Below are 18,170 nucleotides of genomic sequence, written 5' to 3'. Positions count from 1 at the left end.
ACAGCCTTCACCCCCTGTACTATCTCCTCGGCCCTGCAGGTATTTTTTATGCAGAGACTTTGAGACCATGCAGCGCTTTGTTCCTTATCTCGTTTCACCCAGTAGTTTTAATATCCTGGGTATAACTTGCCTAGATCAATTATTGATGTGATGGTTACTGAGTAATGATTGAATAATGATGAAAACATTTAATTTATTTAATTACAGCTCAGATAACACGGTTGCAGTATGTGCTGACCTACATCACAGAAAAAGTGCCCCCAGCCCTCCCCCTCTGTCTTTATGCTCCTTCTGTCCTCACTTTTTTTTTTTTTTAAATTGAATCACCATGAGATAGTTACGAAGCTTTCATGTTTGAGTTTCAGTCATACAATGATTGACTTTTTTTGATTTGACATTTTACTCCACGGGAGCATTTTCTTTTGTTTGTTCTTTTATTTATTTGTACCCCCCTGGGCTCCATGATTTTCCTTTTATTTAGTAAGTCATGGTTCCTTATGCTTGTGACTTTTTTAGAGGTTCACCTGGTCCCGGGTTGGGCCAGTGGGAGCCTCTTTGAGCTGCATTTGTATCTTTTTGACTCTCAATCTCTGAACAAGGCACTCAGGGCTCACCTGGGTCTTTCTCTGCCATCGTCCTGGAATCAACCATTTTCTTTCTGTAGGAAGTGATGGTTCTTTTTGATAGAGACTAGTGTTTAGAAGTCAAGATATGGGTACTAGATGCTCATTGTTCTGGGATGTCTCGACCCTTAGGTCCTCATAATTGCAGACCAAGAAATGGGGGGAGACACAAAGATATGTCTGCATCTTTATTTCTATATCTCTATATTAAAAAGTCAGTGCTCATGCTAATAAGTCCAATTCTAATTCAAAGCTACAGAATTCATTCGGGTTTTTCCTCTTTCTGTGTTTTTGAATTCTCTTTTTTTCTCCAAGAGAAATCATGAGAAATGGACTCCCATTGTCTTCAGTATGTTTGTTTCTTCGATTTCCTGGCCATTGCCCACTCTGAAACCTCCCTCCCACCCCCCAGCCTGCACCCTGCCCACCACCAACGTCCCTCAACTGCTCCAGGCTCCCTTCCCTTCCTCTCTCCTCCCTTTCCATCCTCCTCTCCTGGGTCTGACTGAGCTTGTGTGGTTGGGAGTGATCTGATTCCTAAGTGGGGGCCAAGTAAAAATACAGCAAAAAAACCCCAAAATGCCTCCATTCCTTTTGTACTGAATTCTAATACTTTACACCTGAAACTTTTTTCTTTTTGGAGGGGGTGGTGGCTGTGGTAGCACACTCAGTGGTGCTCAGTGCTTACTCCTAGCTCTGTGCTCAGGGGTCAGTCCTTGTGTCTCAGGGAACCATATGGGGGTGCCGGGGCTGGAGCCTGGGTCAGCCATGTGCAGAGCAAGTGGCCTTCCTGCTTCGCTGTCTCTGCACCCTCCTCTGAAGCCACGGTTATTTCAATCAATTTTATTTATTTATCTATCTGTCTATTTATTTATTTATTTTTTGCTTTTTGGGTCACACCTGGTGATGCACAGGGGTTACTCCTGACTCTGCACTCAGGAATTACCCTGGCGGTACTCAGGGGACCATATGGGATGCTGGGAATTGAACCCGGGTCGGCTTTGTGCAAGGCAGACGCCCTACCCGCTGTGCTATTGCTCCAGCCCCTCAATCAATTTTATTTTAAAATGAAAAGAAATCCCCTTTGGATTGATCACAAGCCGACTAGCAGGTTAGATCTGCGCCTAAAGCACCTCTGACCTAGACATGAGGGAGGTGGGAAATGGCTGTGACCCGAGATGAGCGTGGTCTCTTTGGTGCAGGCGCAGACGGCACCGCTCCCCTCTCCCTCGGTTTGGAAGGCAGGTAAACACGTACACCTTGCTTCTCCCCCTGGTCTCCTGCTTTCTCCACTGGCCTAAGTCAAGTACAGTGCAGTGCGTTAGTCCCTCTGAGGAATGATTGGATTGATCTTGTTTCTTATTTCTTTACTTATTTTGGAGTTCTTTTTACTGCTACGAGCACTCTGTAGAAGCCCACGCCGTGGTATTAAAATCTTGCCTTTGCTGAAGAAGAGAGACTAAGAGGTAGAAAGCTTATTATTTTGAGTGTGTGTGTGTGTGTGTGTGTGTGTGTGAGAGAGAGAGAGAGAGGGGGGGGGAGGGGAGCATGCTGCTTGGGCAACAGCCGACAGCCAGGTCCTTGCGGCCAGCACAGGCATCCTTTGTAGCTCCCAAGGATAGTGATGGACTGTGCGCCGTGTGGCTAGAGAATATCCAGAGAAGGACCGTAGAGCGATCCTGGTCAGGTGTAGTCACCGGACAGTGGCTTGGTTAGAAGTTTAGTGAAAGCCGTGGGAAGTTACAGCTCTCCCCTCATGGACAGACTGTCGTCCAGCTTGTGTTCTGCAGCCTCTGCGCCTTGGGAACGGTTCTCTCCGGCCACATCCTTCTCCCAGTGCTCATTCTGTTTGTTTATTTTAGTTTCCCTGGGTAATTCTTTCTTTCTGTCTCTGCCTCTTGTGTATTTCTAATACAGGGAATTAAGAGTTGAGATAGTGGGTGGGTGAGAAGGGATCGAGACAAGGAGAAGCATTCGAATGTTTCTCTTTAGTGTGGCAAAAATTCCTGTTGCCTTCATAGTCTGAGTAAGCATATGTGAATAATTTGTAAATCATAAAAAAATAAACATGTGGCCTCCCAGGATTTTTTTTTTTCCCCTCACACACTTGGACGTGCCCTTTGGAAAACCACTCTAGTGCAGGGTGATATGGGTGTAGGGTGTGAAGTAGGAGTTGGTATCTGCCATGACCGCTCGACTCAAGTCTCCTCTTGCTGGTGTTGAGTGCCACGGAAAAGTTTTCTCTTTCCCACTACTCTCTTCAGATGTACATTTAGTTTATACTTTGGTCTTCTTCTGACGATAGTCCAGGATAGCAAGTTGCAACTCTTGTTTTCAGTGGACTCTATGTTTAATTCCTCTGTCTCTGTCTTCATTCCAAATTCTGGAGCCAGTTTCCTGTACCATGCTCATGCTTAAGTTGTTCTGTATTCCTAGGTTCTGTGTGTTGTGAATGTTCTCATTATTACTTTTTTTTTTTTTTTTGGCTTTTTGGGTCACACCTGGCAATGCTCAGGGCTGACTCCTGACTTTGCACTCAGGAATCACTCCTGGTGGTGCTTGGGGGACCATATGGGTTGCTGGGAATCAAACCCAGGTTGGCCGCATGCAAGGCAAATGCCCTACCTGCTGTGCTATCGCTCCAGCCCTCCATTATTGCTTTTTTTAAAAAACAATTCTTTTTATAAAGTTCACAATAATTTGTTACATATTATCATTATAATAATAATTGTTACATAATTCATTAATATTCAAACACCAATCCCACTACCATTATACCTTCCTGCCGCCATATTTCGAATGTTTCCACCCCAAACTCCAAACCGTGCTCCCAAAGCAGAACCAAAATAATTTATGTTGTGAATAATCCACTAAAAATTATCCAAAAAAGTTTCTTTAGAGGAAAGTGTGTGAGGATTGCTGTATTTTACCCAGGAGCTATTAAGCCCTTCAATAAGAGATTATTAACATGTTAGTAAAGGTTGAGCCTTTTGTGCTTACCATGACTTTTACAGGTCATTTCTGTTGTTTCTGCAAATGTGGGTTCTAGAGATTATTGCTGTCTGGCTATGTCCTCTTTTCTCCTTTTCGCCCAGTATTTCCCTTGCCTGCCAAGGTACTGCTTAGGGATCCTCAAGAAGCTTCTTGACCAACTGGTTCCTGTCATCCACAGTGTCCTACAACACTATTTCCCAGGCTCTGCGTAACTTATTTATTTATTTTTTTTTGTCTTCTTCGTTGGTGTGAGGTTGCAACACTAGAAGCAGAAACTCATGGTTAAAAATGTGTTTTGGAATCTCTGACTTTGGGCAGGTTTTACTTAGTCTTTCAGGTCATATTTTAGTTTTCATACCTGTTACTTATGTTTGGATTTCGGGTCTTACCCGGCAGTGCTCAGGGATCACTCCTGGAGGTGCAGAGGTGACTTGATGTGGTGATGGGGAGTAACCTGGGGCTACCACCTTCAAGGTGAGGCGACCGCCTCAGCCCCTACACTCTCTGTCTCTTGCCCCATCTATCTTATTTTAGATAAGTATAACCCCCCTGTTCCCGAGGGTTCCTTTTGGGCTTGAGTTAAGTGGCTACTAAGGACGAAGCACCCAGCATGGGTGTCTGCCCGCAGGCGACAGCACCTCCTAAGGATGTCGTCCTCCTTTCCCCACCGCCCCCCGACATCACCTCGATTCTGGGTCCCTGCTCTGTGTCTCCTTGAAGCACTCTCCTTGCCGTTGAACCTGTGCCCTTTCTCTCAGGTTTGCCACCGTGCGGTACGATCAAGGAGTCAAGAACATCCGTAACCAGTTCATGCACCTGACCAACTACAGCGTGAACAAGAAGAGTGGAGACTACGTCAGGTGCCACGCGGGGGTCAGGTGTGGGTGTGGTGGGAAGCGCCCCTCCGTGGCCAAGGTGCCGCTGCCTTCCCAGTCGCTCCATCCTTGTTGGCTTTCCTCGCTTCACTGGGGCTGGGGACTTCAGGGGCTCTTGTAGAAGTCAAGAAACGAGGTCCTGGCTGGAGGAGTAGCAGAGGGGTTTAGAGCACCTGCCTTGCACGTGTATGGTAACGGACTCAAAGCCCCGGGGTCCCCCCCACACAGAGCTCTGCTGTCTGTAGCCCCTGGCACTGCCACACTGCGGCTGGGCTCCCGTGAGCTTCACTGAAAGAGGTCTGGCCACTCTGGCTAGCACAGCCACTTAAGAAAGACGTGCAAGTCCCATGCCCGGCAGGACAACCTCTGGTGAGCTCGTAGCCATAACTGAGCCCGAAGAAGCTCAGGGGGCGGGGGTACAACCCCCCGAGGGTGCAGTACTCAGGAGGACCCGCACCGGGGCATGTGTGAGAGCCCTGGGCAGCAGCACTGGAGGGAGAGGGGAGGGAGCGAGCATGCTTGATTCAAACCAGAGAAGGAGGGAAGGAGAAGCAGCCTTCTTTCAGCACCTGATCAGGCATATCAAATATTTCCAAGCCTTCGTGTCTTTGAGCCCAGCAATGCTGTTTCTAGGGAACTAGCTTAAGAAATGACTAAGTGGTTTAAGCAGTTACGGTGCGTGCAGAGAGCAGAGATAAGGACGTCCACTACTGTCCATTGGTAGGTGTGGAAAGCAGGTTTCTGGATGCTGCCTGCCATTGAGATTAAGATTTTTTAATGTGCCAGCTATCAAAAGCTTTGCTCTGGCCTGGGGTGGGTGCTGGGGGAGAGAACCAAAAGGCCATCTGCCAAAATATTCTCAGTGCTTAGCCGTCATGAGTGGAGTTAGGGGTGGGTGATTTATTTTTCTTTTCTGTGCTTCTCTATGTTGTCTGATTTATTATTTTTTTCAAACAAATAGTTGTATGACCAGGGGGAGAAGTCAGGAATGAATTAAAGAAACGAGGCCATCTCAGCGAAGGACTCAGTGGAAAGGGAGCACCAGCCCAGCTGTGTGGAAATATTCTTTCTGCTCTGTTTTCTTTCATCCTGATAATTTTGCCAGAAAGTGGAAAAATAAAAAAGAAACCCAAATAGTTACTTTCTACTCAGACTAAAAATAGGTGTATAGCAGCAGGTCCAAGCGGAGAAGGAAAGAAAACAATCTGGAAGCAGCGCTATAGCTGCTGACGCTCTGTAGCTTTCACCGAGTGTCCTGGGGCCACAGTTAGGAACGGGGGAAGGAGTCAGACTCTGCACTGGGGGAGACAAGCACAGATGACATTGGTGGGGGATGGGGGTGGGGAGGAAATGTGGGGCGCCATGGCAGATTCCAGTCTTCCAGCATTCACGGGAGTCCACCCCACTTGTCACTTCGCTGTTAGTTCTGTGCCACGCTTCATCTATTCTGTTGGCATTTTTCCTCCAGTGATAACTTCCAAAAAGTTAAAGGACCAGGGAAGGAAGGAGGGAGGGAGGGAGGGAGGGAGCAAGGGGGGAGAGAGAAAGATAGAGAGAGAGAGAGTACTTGCTTCATGCTAAGGCACTTGTCTGTGGCTTGGTCACGTCAGCAGAGCACTCCACGGGATGCTCACCAGCCTGGCCAGACTCAGTTTGGGACTGAAAACAGCAGAGGTGATGTTCTGGACTCCTGTGGTGTTGACCTCGGAGGCTGGATTGATAGCCCACAACACCCCCATCCCCCTGCTTATTCATGGGAACCACCTGGAGATCTGTTTGCATTCTTTCACACACTTCTTCCCACTTTTCTTGGTACATAATCGGTGGGGGAAGAATTTGTCTTCCCCACTCCGCCTCCACAAGGTGAAGCTATCTGCATTTTTATTTTGGTGGAATAAATCAAGAAGGGTCTGCGACAGACAGGACCAAGAGAAAGCGGGTCAGTGGAAGTCAGCGCAGTTGAGGACCCGAAAGGACGAGAAGGCTACCTGTGAGGCCTGGCTTCTCTCTCCGTCAGACCACATTGCGTTGTGTGACTCGATTGGTTCGTTTGTTTCAGTTGTGATGACCCGGAAGTGGAGGACTACGGGAACAAGTGGAGCATGAGCGCCATGCTTCGGTACCTGAAGCAGGAAGGCAGAGATACGACGGGTCAGTACCAGCCCTCGCCCTCGGGGGGCTCTTCCTTGCGAGTGTGCCCTCGCGCTGACAAGTGAGGGGGTCATTCAGCGGGACCGTCGTACGGGGCGTTCACCCTTCCCCGGCATGGACACGACGGAGAACAGATCTTCCATAGCTCCCAGAGCCCCCGTTTGTTTGTTTCTGGGCTGGAAGGCGTTCCTTTGCCCTTTAATCTCTAGCAAGTGTCTGTTTCTTGAATGTTGAACTCTGACCCCAAACCTGGTCGGTAGCTTTTTCTGTAGTAAATTTTCTATCTCCCTTATTGGCCCTGAATTGGGTATTTTTCTCTGAAGTCAGAGTCGTGCGCAGTGCTGGATTGGGCAGGGCCGTGGCGGAGCCTGCGTGCAGGGCTTGGAAGCGGAAAGCGACCCTCTTACCCAGTGCGGGTGCAGGATGGGAGAGGGTGCCCGGAGGGCCTCCGTAGCCCACCACAGGTCGAGGGACAGGAAAGGAGTGAGCGCTACCCGCCTGGTGCCTGCCCCGACCCCTCCATTCACTGTGGCGCCAGCCTGCTTGTCCACACGCCTTCCCCGGAAGCTCGTGTGTGCAGCGGTGCCGGAGGGACTGTTTCGAGGGTGCACACGCTTCTGTAGTTGTGTTCGAGGACACACTGCTTCTAATTCATGACTGTTAGTTTGCTTTGTTTTTTTGCCCCTTGCTTTTTGTTTATTTATTTGTTTTGTAGCATTGATGGCCCATGTTGAAGACCTGATCATTAAGACAATAATCTCTGCCGAACTAGCCATCGCCACTGCCTGTAAGACCTTTGTTCCACACCGCAGCAGCTGTTTCGGTAAGGACCGCGGGACGCTTCGTACGTCCTGTGAGCGGGGCGCTGGGTGGCTGGGGCGGGGTCCGGGGCTGAGGGGCTTCCCAACATTCGGGGCGCAGGAGACCTGAGTGGGTGTCAGGGGAGCGGGGGACGCTCCTGCCGAGAGACGGCGCTGCGCCGAGCGGAAGGTCCTCCTCCGAGGAGTGACTGACTCTCTCTGGGTCACGGCGCCTGGAGCGAACGTGTGAGAATCTGTGTCCCGAGTGCAGGACAGGAATCCAGCGCTAGCAAATAGATTCCAGAGCTCTTTGGCAGCCGCGCCGGGAGCCGTTCCAGACAGCCCTGACTGGTACCAGTATGTGCTCTCTCCCGTTCCGCCAGAGCCTTGCTGGGGGCTTCCCCCACCTCCCCCGCGCCCCGCCCTCTCGCTCCTGCCTCACGCCTCGGCTCCCCGACTGCACAGACGAGTAGTGAGAACAGGTCCCCAGCTCTGGGCTTGGGAGGCCTGCTGCCGGACCTTGGCGCCCCACGCACCTGTGGACACTTGCTGTCCATGTGGACCCTCTAGGGCCACCCACAGGTGTTAGGTCACGTGAGGAAAGCTGGGGGCTAGTCGAAGCACACGAGGAGCACCGCAGCAGGTGGGATCTGGGGGGCCTGGTCCGTGCTGGAAACCCATTCACGCCCACTCGTTGGCTAGTTTCCTGGTGTCCAGTATGGGCCTGAGTCAGCAAGCGGCAGTCGTGGCAGCCGGTACCCCGAAGAGTCTGGGGCTCAGACTGGCTGGTGCCTCCTGAGCACTAGTGCTCTCTGGCTCTGGAGTAGATTGTTTCTGCAGTGTGTGCGAGTAGATATTATCATTCTTGATCTCCTAGGTGGATTATCATAATCAAATTTTATGATAATTATTAATAATCACAATTATTATGAAGGCCACTAAAATAAAAGCCAGTATTGAAGGGGGCTCTGGGCCACGCCTCGGTGTGCTCAGGGGCTATTTCTGTCTCTGTGCTCTGGATTGACCCCTGGGAGCGCAGGGGTCAGCTAGGGGTGGCCGTGTGCACCCTTGCCTGGGTACCCCCAGACTCTCTCTCTGGCCCTGAGGTGCATATATGTTCATGTTTCCTTAGGGGACTGACTCCCTAAGACTTAGCTACTTGGGCAGGGCGGAGTAAGGGGGGGGGTAGTGGGCCATCCTGGTGTTACTTAGCTGCTGCCCCTGCCTCTGTGCTTGGGGGTCACTCCCGGTGCTTGAGCGAATCAAAGCCGGGTTGGCCGTTTGCAGGGCAAGTGCCTTAATGCCTGACTGTGAAAGGGAGCCTTGCTGTGACTGCCAGTGTTTGTGAGGATCTGGCCTCGGTTGTCCAGAAATCCACTTTCCCTCTTCCACCTTCTGGTGGGGCTCTGCCGCGAGTCCTCCATCCCTCTGTGCTTCTGTAGGGCATCTCCCCTCTTGCCACACTGCTCTCTCTTTGCTGTTTCCAGACTCCTCTTTAGAGCCTGACACTCCGTTTGACACTGCCCCAGAAACCCGCCTGACAGAGTGCCCCCCCCCCCCCCGCCTTTCCCGCCCTGCTCTCTCTGCGACTCCTCCTCTCCCTCTGGCGTTGTGCTGAGACTTACACACCTACACACTTTTCCAAGAGTCCCCTTCAGATCTTGAACTTGTAGTTGGGACTGTGCTTTCCTTCCCTCTCACCCTATTTCTCCCAGCCAGTGTTTCTCACTATTTTCCTGACATCCCCAGGTCCTTTCCTTGGGGAAGTATTATTTTGGGGTTGGGGGCTGTGGTGCTCAGGAGTGGCCCCTCTGGTGATGCTGGGGACCAGATACACTGCTGGGGATAGAACCGGGGGTCATCCTCATTCGAGGCAAACTCCGTAGCCCCAGTTCCGTCTCTCTGGCCCTTGTGTTCAGTTTTGTTTTGGGGCCACACCCAACAGTGTTCAGGGCTGGTCCTCTGAGCTCTGTGCTCGGAGATTATACCTGGAAGAGCGAGGGGACCATATGTGATGCTGGGGATTCAAAACAGGGTCAGCCACGTGTGAGTCAAGCACCTTTTCTCTCGTACTATCTCTCTAGCTCCATTTGTTCCTTTTTAATAAACTGAGTGTGCCTGACGTTTACAAATTGTTAACAGTCTTTTTGCTTCTATGGCTCTGATTCCACTTCCTGTCAGCCCTGGGACTTGGTGTGCTCCATTAACCTCACCCTATCAGTTGCGATTTTGTAGACATATCTTTGTTTCTGAGTCTCTTTGCCTTCCACCAAGGCCTGACCTTTCCTGGGGTTTAAGTTACAAGGGGTAAGATGGCCGTTTCCTTTGTATTTCTTTTTCTTTTAAAGTAAGCAGGGATTGAGAGCTTCCCAGGACAATTTGGTTTGCCCAATTCCATGGTGCGTTTAGAGGATGCCAGTAGCCTCTCGATTCAGTCATGGTTCCCTGTATTCTTTGGTGGCTCCTTCTGCAGCCCACAGCAGGGGTCTGTGCCAGCAGGGGCCCGGTGCTAGCTGAGGGTTTCTGTCCCCAGCTCATTGCCCAGCCACTACCTGTGACATTCTGTGTCTGGGTACCTGCAGGAATCCACGTGTGTGTGTGTGTGTGTGTGTGTGTGTGTGTGTGTGTGTGTGTGTGTGTAGCTCCCTCTCCCCCCAGCTCTTGCTTTGCACAAGTGTGGCAAGTGTGGATTATAAGAGTACCCTGGTGGGGGCCAGAGAGAACCGAAGTCAGTCATGGTGCTTGCCTTGCACACGGCTGACTCCAGTTCCATCCCTGGCACCACATATGGTCCCCAAAGCACCATCAGGAGTGACCCCTGATGTGACAGCCAGGTGTGACCCCAAACCAAACAGAAAGAGTATGTGTTTGGGGGTAGTTGTAGACTCTCTTGTGCGCAGGGCTCTGGTCTCAGTCTCTGACACGGCTTGTGCCCCATGCACCCATAGGTGTAGTCCTGCTCCCACAGACCCCTGCTGCTGGCCCCAGGCAGCTCCTGACATGGGTGCCCAACATGCAGCAGGAACATCGAGTGGAGCAGTCCTGCAAATGGCACCTAACAAACCTGTTCTAGATGTTTCTCTGAAAAGGACCTCAGAAATAATAATATTATTATAATTATATAATATAACAGCATAATAGTCATCTGTATTCAGGAATCACTCCTGGCAGGGCTGGGGGCACCCTGTCTGGTGCTGGGATCCAGCACGGGTTGACCGCATGTACAGGCGAGCTCCCTCCCCACGGTACTGTCTCTCTGGCCCTGTGGCTCTCGAAGGTAAGATCCATGCTCCAGGCTCTGAACTCACGGGCCAGAGAAAGAAGACTTTAGTGAAAAAGGTGCAGAGTTTTGGTAATCAAATCATCTTAATCTCAGAACTCTTGATTTACAGGCTTTTTTTTTTTTGGGGGGGGGGTGGCCACGCCTAGCAGTGCTCAGGGCTTACTCCTGTCTCTGTGCTCAGGGACCACTCCTGGCAGGGTTCAGGCCACCGTGAGTGGTGTCTGGGATCACATCTGATTCAGCAAGGGCCTCAGTCGCTGGACTGCGTCTCTCTGGGCCTGATTTACAGAGGTTTACATGACTCACTAAAATAGATTTTTTTTCCTAATTGTTTTGTTTTAAATTTTATGTATTTAAATAAAATGGTGGAGGGGAGGGGAAATGAAGGAGCCTGATTCTGCTCAGGGGTCACCCTTGACTCCGTCCGCTGTTTTATCTCTCTGGCCCTACAGTCTATGCAAATTGTGCTGCCTTGAAGATGATAAAAAAAAAAAAAGCGGGTATGTGTCATCTGAGGCACATGCTTGAATAGCAGCCCCTTAAATGTGCTCCAGATCCTATCACCCTGAGAGAATGGGCCTTGAGGCACAGCTGTTACTGACCAGCTGGAGAAAAGCAGCCCAGAACAACGGGCTGTTTGTGGTCCTCTTAAATATGCTGCTGCTGACTGTGGCTCTGTGTGTGTGTGTCTGTGTCTATGTATGTCTGTGTTTGTGTGTTTCTGTTTGAGTGTGTCTGTGTATGTTTGTGTGTGTAGGTATGTTTCTGTGTATGTGTGTTTGTGAGTATATATGTGTGTAGGTGTGTGTCTGTGTATGTGTGTTTGTGTGTGTGTGTATGTTTGTGTGGTGTGTGTGTGTCTGTGTGTGTGTAGGTGGTCGAAGCAAAGGCCCTGACATAGGTCCTCTCCTGCTGGCCTTCACGTGAGCCTGCTACTGTGCTGCCCAGAGAACGGATCAGACCGTCGTCGTTCAGGTCAGACCACTGACACACCTTGCCGAGTGCACGCTCTACTCGGGTTGGTGAGTGGATGGCACTTGGCCTTTTGTTGCTGTTGCGCTGACCTCGAAGGGCGGTGTCTCTCAGTATTTGTTGAAGATTGAGAGCAGGCAGGTCCAGTATGGATCCTAGACACCCGCTGCCACCAGAATAACTCATCACCCAGTGACAGTGGGAAACGGTCATGCTAGACAAGAGCTGAGTGCTGAAAGGAAGCAAAGGGGTACACATGGTAACCTTTCAGTAACAGTATTGGGACTCGCAGTGCCTAGAAGGAATGGGGAGACGGAGGGAGAGAGAGGGGAGGGGAGGAAAGAAGAAGTGGAAGGAGCAAAGAGGAGGAGGAGAGAGAGAGAGAGAAACTGGCGACATTGGTCATGAGAAATGTACATTGGTGAGGGGACATTGTATGACTGAAACTATCAGGAATAACTTTTAACTATCTCATGATTCAGTAAAATAAAAACAATATGTTGAATCACACACACACACACACAGTAGCTCGACGGGCCGTTAGCTTTCTTTCTCTCTCCTTTTTGGGCCACGCCCAGTGATGCTTTAGTGCTCTCCGTAGTGTCAGAGGCCGTTTTTATTTCTTTTTCTCTCTGGGGGCCCCTCCCTGCAGACAGTTCAGAGCGTGGCCCTAGGATCAGTGCTGCTCAGCCCCGGTTGTGTCAGGGATCAAGCTTGAGTCTGCAGTTAACTGCTCTCCTGTCTCCCGGTTCTTGTTGATTCAGTTTAGCCTGTGCTTTTGTTCCTTATAGACGAGGGAAAGACTCTGGAAGGTTAACTAATTTGCCATGGGTCCTGTACATCGAGTACTTGGAGGCCTGGTTGCTGGCCCTGTCTCCACCCACCTGAAGACCGGTCCTGAGGAGCGCAGTGCCCCTGGGCAGGGCCCACCTCCTGTCACTGGCTCCCAGGAGCCATGATACTCTCCTCTCTTGCAGCTCTGGCCTGGAAACGGGCACTCGCGCTGCTGCACCAACACTAGCTAGTCCCGGACAATCTTTTTTGTCCGAGAGCCAGATACCGTATTGATTTATTGGGTGGTTAGCAGATTGGCTCTGGGCTTTTTCTGTAATTTAGTTCATTTTCCTCTGGGATCTTGATTTGCTCTTTTCGAAATTCTCCTTCTGGACTCCAGATAAAGACTTCCTCCTTAGTTTTTCAACTCAAATCCAAAGCTCAGGTGAAAAGAATTTCCTTTGTACGTCAGCGTTTGAAGGGACTGGAGCAGTGGCCAGCACCAGCACTCTGCACTGCCTCAGCATCCCAGCTCCGAGAGGAGGGTTAGTGGACGGCCGGGGAGGGCTAGTGGAGGGACTCCCGAGTGCAGAGTCTGGGATGACCCCTGAACCTTGCCAGGAGTGGCCCCCGGACAACTGACAAACAACAAACAACTTAGAAAAAAACCAAAATGAATGGTGTGGCATGTTTAGTTTTCTCTTAGACCTGAGATGTTTTATTTTCCCTATCACGTCTTTTGATTTCTCCTCCCTTCCTCAGTTGACTATGTTTTTTCTTACTATGTCTTAGTATATAAAAATGTTTATGATTCTTCATTCCTGATTGGAGCCTTTATTATAAATTTATTATTTCAAATTCAGAATATTGGTCTGGATTATTTGGGGTAGTTGCAGTTTATTTTGTCCTCAAAAATTGTATGGTTGTCTTTACTCAAAAACCCAAGGTTTTTTTTTTTTCTCATTGGGTCACACCTGGCGATGTACAGGAGTTACTCCTGGCTCTGCACTCAGGAATTACCCCCTGGCAGTGCTCAGGGGACCATATGAGATCCTGGGAATTGAACCCGGGTAGGCTGCATGCAAGGCAAAGGCCCTACCCGCTGTTCTATTGCTCTAGCCCCCCCAAAACCCAGTTTTTCTGTTGGTTTGTTTAGTTTTGGGGCCATACCCAGCAGTGTTCAGAGACTACACCTGGATCTGTGTGTAGGGGCCTAAGTTTCTACCCTCTTGGATCTCTTGTTTTGTAATTAATTTTTATTAATTAATATTTTTGGGCTGGAGTGATAGCACAGTGGGTAGGGTGTTTGCCTTGCACACGGCCGACCCAGGTTTGATTCCTCCGTTCATCTCGGAGACCCCGGCCGGCAAGCTACCAAGAGTATCCCGCCTGCACAGCAGAGCCTGACAAGCTACCTATGGCGTATTTGATATGCCAAAAACAGTAACAAGTCTCACAATGGAGATATTACTGGTGCCCACTCAAGCAAATCGATGAGCAACACGATAACAGTAATACAGTGATACAGTGAATTAATATTTGCTTTGGGGGCCAACCCAGCATTGCTCAAAGCTTACTCCTGGCTCTGTACTCAGAGATCATTTCTTGTAGGGCTTGAGGAGATGACATGGGGTGCCAGGGATCGAACTTGGGTGAGCTGCATGCTGGTCAGTCACCTACTCTCAGTACTACCTCTCCAGCTCCTTTATATGTTTTTTTTTTTTTTTTGGGTCACACCCGGCGATGCACAGGGGTTACTCCTGGCTCTGCACTCAGGAATCACTTCTGGCGGTGCTCAGGGGACCATATTGGATGTTGGGAATCAAACCCGGGTCAGCCGCATGCAAGGCAAATGCCCTACCCGCTGTGCTATTGCTCCAGCTCCCCTCCCATATGTATTTTAAAGAATAATAATTTTTAAAATGTAGACACTATGATTAATTAATTAATTAATTTTTAAACTTTAGGTGTTACCTTGTTTTTTTTTCTTTTTGGGTCACACTTGGTGATATACTGGGGTTACTCCTGGCTCTGCACTCAAGAATTACTCCTGGTGGTGCTCGGGGACCATATGGGATGCTGGGGATTGAACTCGGCCTGGCCGTGTGCAAAGCAAATGCCCTACACGCTATGCTATCGCTCCAGCCCTGACACCATGATTTATATAGTTGTTTACAGTAGGCTTCAGGCTTGCAGTTTTCCTACCTCTAATTCCACCATCTCATGTCCCCTTTCCTCTACCACTTATCCCAGATTCCCACCTGCGTGTCCCCCCCACGCCATTCCCCGGTTCTTTGACAATTAACATGTTTGGGTTTCATTGCAATTTGGGCCCCCTGCTTTATGGTAGTGTTGAATAGAGTGGTTTTGATGTTTGCAGATACTCTGCCTCTGTTCTATGGGATGTTTTTTTATGGTGGATGTTTCTTGGTACGTAGCAGTGAGCTGGGTGAGTGGTGGGGAGGGGCAGACATGAAATCTGCAGACAGCATGAGTGAAGGAGAGTGACTCGGGTATTCTGGACTAGAGTTACCTCTTGGGGAGCGCCTGGGAAAGCTGGTCCTAGCAGAGTGACTGTGACATGCAGGAAGGAGTGTCTTGAGAGGATGCAACATTTTTTGCAGTGGAAAGTCCAGTGTGACTAATGTATCACGGGATGGGGTGGCAGGAAATAAATGTAATAGTAGATTGGGATCGAGATAAATAAATTGTAAGTGGTTGCCATAGTAAACTCATTGTACAGCCTTTAGTTGTTTTTCAGTTTGGGGGCCATACCCAGTGATGCTTATGGCTTACTCCTGGCTCTGCACTCAGGAATCACTCCTGGCTGTGCTTAGGGGACCACATGGGATGCCGGGAATTGAACCAGGTTGGCTGTTGTGTAAGGCAAGTGCTTTACACTGTACTATCTGTCTGCCCCAACAGTAGTTTTTTGAACAGGGAAGTAAGAGGATTATCATTAAAAAAAAAAGTTTATATGACTTGATTCAAAATTTGACCCAAGAAAATGACTACAAAGGGAACTGGAATAATAGCTCCGTGGGATGGGATGGATGCTTTGTGTGCCAGAGACCCAGATTCAGACCCTCCACCACCTGGTCTCCCAGTACTGCCCAGAGTGACTCCCGAGCACAGAACAGAAGTAGCCCCTGAGCACTGTCATATGTGACCCCCCCAAACCAAAATAATGGGCCCGAGCGATAGATAGCACAGGGGCCGAGGTACATGTCTTATACGCGACCCCCCTTGTTCTGTCTGGCCCTATGTGTTCACGCCAGCATCACCAGTGCATTTCTGGGGGTTCTTAAACCTTGCCAGGTGTGGCACTGGAGGTTCTTGGACTGCTGGGGCACCCACGTGTCCCCTGGCATCACAGCACCCAGGCAGCATTGCATCCTTGGGCTTTGAACTACTGGTCCTATTGCCAAAAATCCTGGGGATGAGGCTTCAGGCCTCTTAGCACTAAAGGGGAAGCTCCCTCAAACAAAGCCAAAATCAAAACGACAAAATAGAATTGCAAAGGAACAAAGGAAGCACTAGGTGCCAAAGAGATAGTATAGTGGGGAGGGTGCGTACCTTGCCAGCAGCTGACCCAAGTTTGATTCTGCCACCCCTGAAGCTGACCCAAGTTTGAATCAACCCCACCAGGAATGAGTCCTGAGCACAGAGCCAGGAGTAAGCTCTGAGCACCACAACCACTGAGTTTGGTCCCACACCAAACCAACAGCAACAACAACAGAGGGAATGCGTGAAGAAATTCAGCTCTATAATGGTTTCATTGCTGCTCTGACCTTTAAAGTTGTCTCTCTTCAGGTGTGGCAGGGGGCCTGTGCCAGGTGTGCTCAAGGCTTTCTACTGGCGCTGTGCTCTACCATCATTTCTGGCAGTGCTTGGGGGAACCATACGTGGTGCCAGGAATCAAACCTGGGCCACCCGTATGCAAAGCATGTACCTTACCCACTGCACTATCTGTCCTGCCCACTAGTTGTTTCTTTTTAATTTTATGACTCTATAAAAAAAAAAAAAGAAATTCAGCTCTAGAATTTACTCTTGGAAATAACATTGGTTTGAAAATTATATGGGTTTCCGATGTAGAGAATTACAGTTCATCTCTCTGTATAATTTATCATTGCTCCCTAAAGTTTGTAGCTTCTGCCCATCGCCATATAGTTGTTCCCCTTTGTCCATCGTACCCACTCTGGAGTGTAATTTAAAATCCTCCAGGAAGAAAGCTGTTGCCAGTGTCTGTTGCTGGGTCACTCGTTCCATAAATATACCTTACTGTTGGGCTTGTATGTTGGAAAGGTAATCCTGAGGGCCAGGGAGAGTGGATTAACTCGGGACAAACTGGTGTTTACAGAGTTGGAGGTACACAATCATAACATATATTTACTTTCCCACTTTTTCCCTGAGTGGGTACCAGCATTTATAGGTGTGTTTAAGAAAAATGAAATCATGTATTCACACAAATATCTGTATAAGAGTATTTAGAGCAGCTTTATAATTCCTTCAAATTGAAAGCAACCTAGTGCCCAAGAAGGTTGAGTCCATGAGTGAGGCATGAGTGTCTCTGGACTGTGCCCAGCAGTGTGGAATGAACTACCCCACCGAGAGGGGTGATGGCGTAGATCCTTCAAAGCCCAGTGCTACCTGAAAAAAGCCACACAGAAGAGGCCACGTACCGTGTTAAGTGTTAAGTCCAGTTTTTTGATGCCTGGAAAGGTCAGAAGTTAGGTCAGGGTTACTAGAAGATGGAGAGTGAAGTCAGGAAGGACCTGAGTTAGCATGTGTGGGGAGAATGTTTTTATGCTTGATTGTACCGGGCAAGTGTGTGTCTTTGTCAAAATGTATCAGACTGTATCATTTAAAAGGATTAGTTGTATTGTGTAGAATTTGTACCTCAATCAATAAACTGTCTGAAAACAAGGAACATGATAGATGGATGAACCATAAAGAATGCTCGATGAAAGACGCCAGATTGTGTGCTTCTATATTTATAAGCAAAACTAAATCAGTGGTTAAAGAAATAAGGATAGAACAGTAGTTGTTAAGGAGAGGGACGGGTGGAGCAGAATACTTGCCAGGAAGGCGCATGAGGGATTTTTAGGGGAGATGGAAATGTTGTGTGTGGGTTCGTCTGAGTATGGGTTACATGGAGTTATCCACTTGTCACGACTCATCAGATGATGGGCTCTAACTAACCATTTCATGCTATGTAAGTTATACTTTAAAAGCAAATACTGAAAATAGGCTGGATTAAAGGGAAACAGAGAAAGAGGCCTTGTAGTAATGTGCTGGATTGGGGTGAAGAGGGAGGCTTTAGCTCTGGAAATTGGCTGGCAGGGCTGCCCTTTTCCATGACGATGAGCCTCCTGGTCTCCGGGACAGATACTGAGTGTGTGTGTGTGTGTTGCATGTTGAGAGTCTGTGTGCTGTCCCAGGAAGGCTGTCTCGAAGGCAGTTGGAGTTAATGAATTTGCTTTCCGGAAGACACTTTGCTAAAGATAAAGATTTGAACGGTATCCTAATATTAATTGCAGCCAAGAATACATGTGATCGCCGAAGAAGAGAAGTGGAGTGAAGAAGAAAAGAGATCTGAGGCTGCCACTCAGGTTAATGGGCAGAGAGAAAGGAGGAAGGAAAAGGAGACCCTGAAGAGAGTGGTGTTCTGGGGCCCCAGCTAAATAAAGTTCCTAGA

The 18,170-nt window shown here is 49.1% G+C and overlaps 1 protein-coding gene across 10 annotated transcripts in view; it reads left to right on the top strand.

The window, feature by feature from the left end:
• Positions 1-18,170, top strand: part of TTLL5 (tubulin tyrosine ligase like 5) — a 276,403-nt gene that overhangs the window by 44,259 nt on the left and 213,974 nt on the right. For all 10 annotated transcript variants that reach the window (XM_055131147.1, XM_055131139.1, XM_055131146.1 and 7 more), the window contains 3 exons: positions 4,376-4,477; positions 6,552-6,643; positions 7,359-7,466. In XM_055131147.1, coding sequence (XP_054987122.1) covers positions 4,376-4,477; positions 6,552-6,643; positions 7,359-7,466 — 302 coding nt within the window. The remainder of the gene's footprint in view (positions 1-4,375; positions 4,478-6,551; positions 6,644-7,358; positions 7,467-18,170) is intronic.

Source organism: Sorex araneus, chromosome 3 (assembly GCF_027595985.1).
Source record: "Sorex araneus isolate mSorAra2 chromosome 3, mSorAra2.pri, whole genome shotgun sequence".
Lineage (NCBI taxonomy): Eukaryota > Metazoa > Chordata > Mammalia > Eulipotyphla > Soricidae > Sorex > Sorex araneus.
This window is presented reverse-complemented; position numbering and strand designations above follow the sequence as displayed.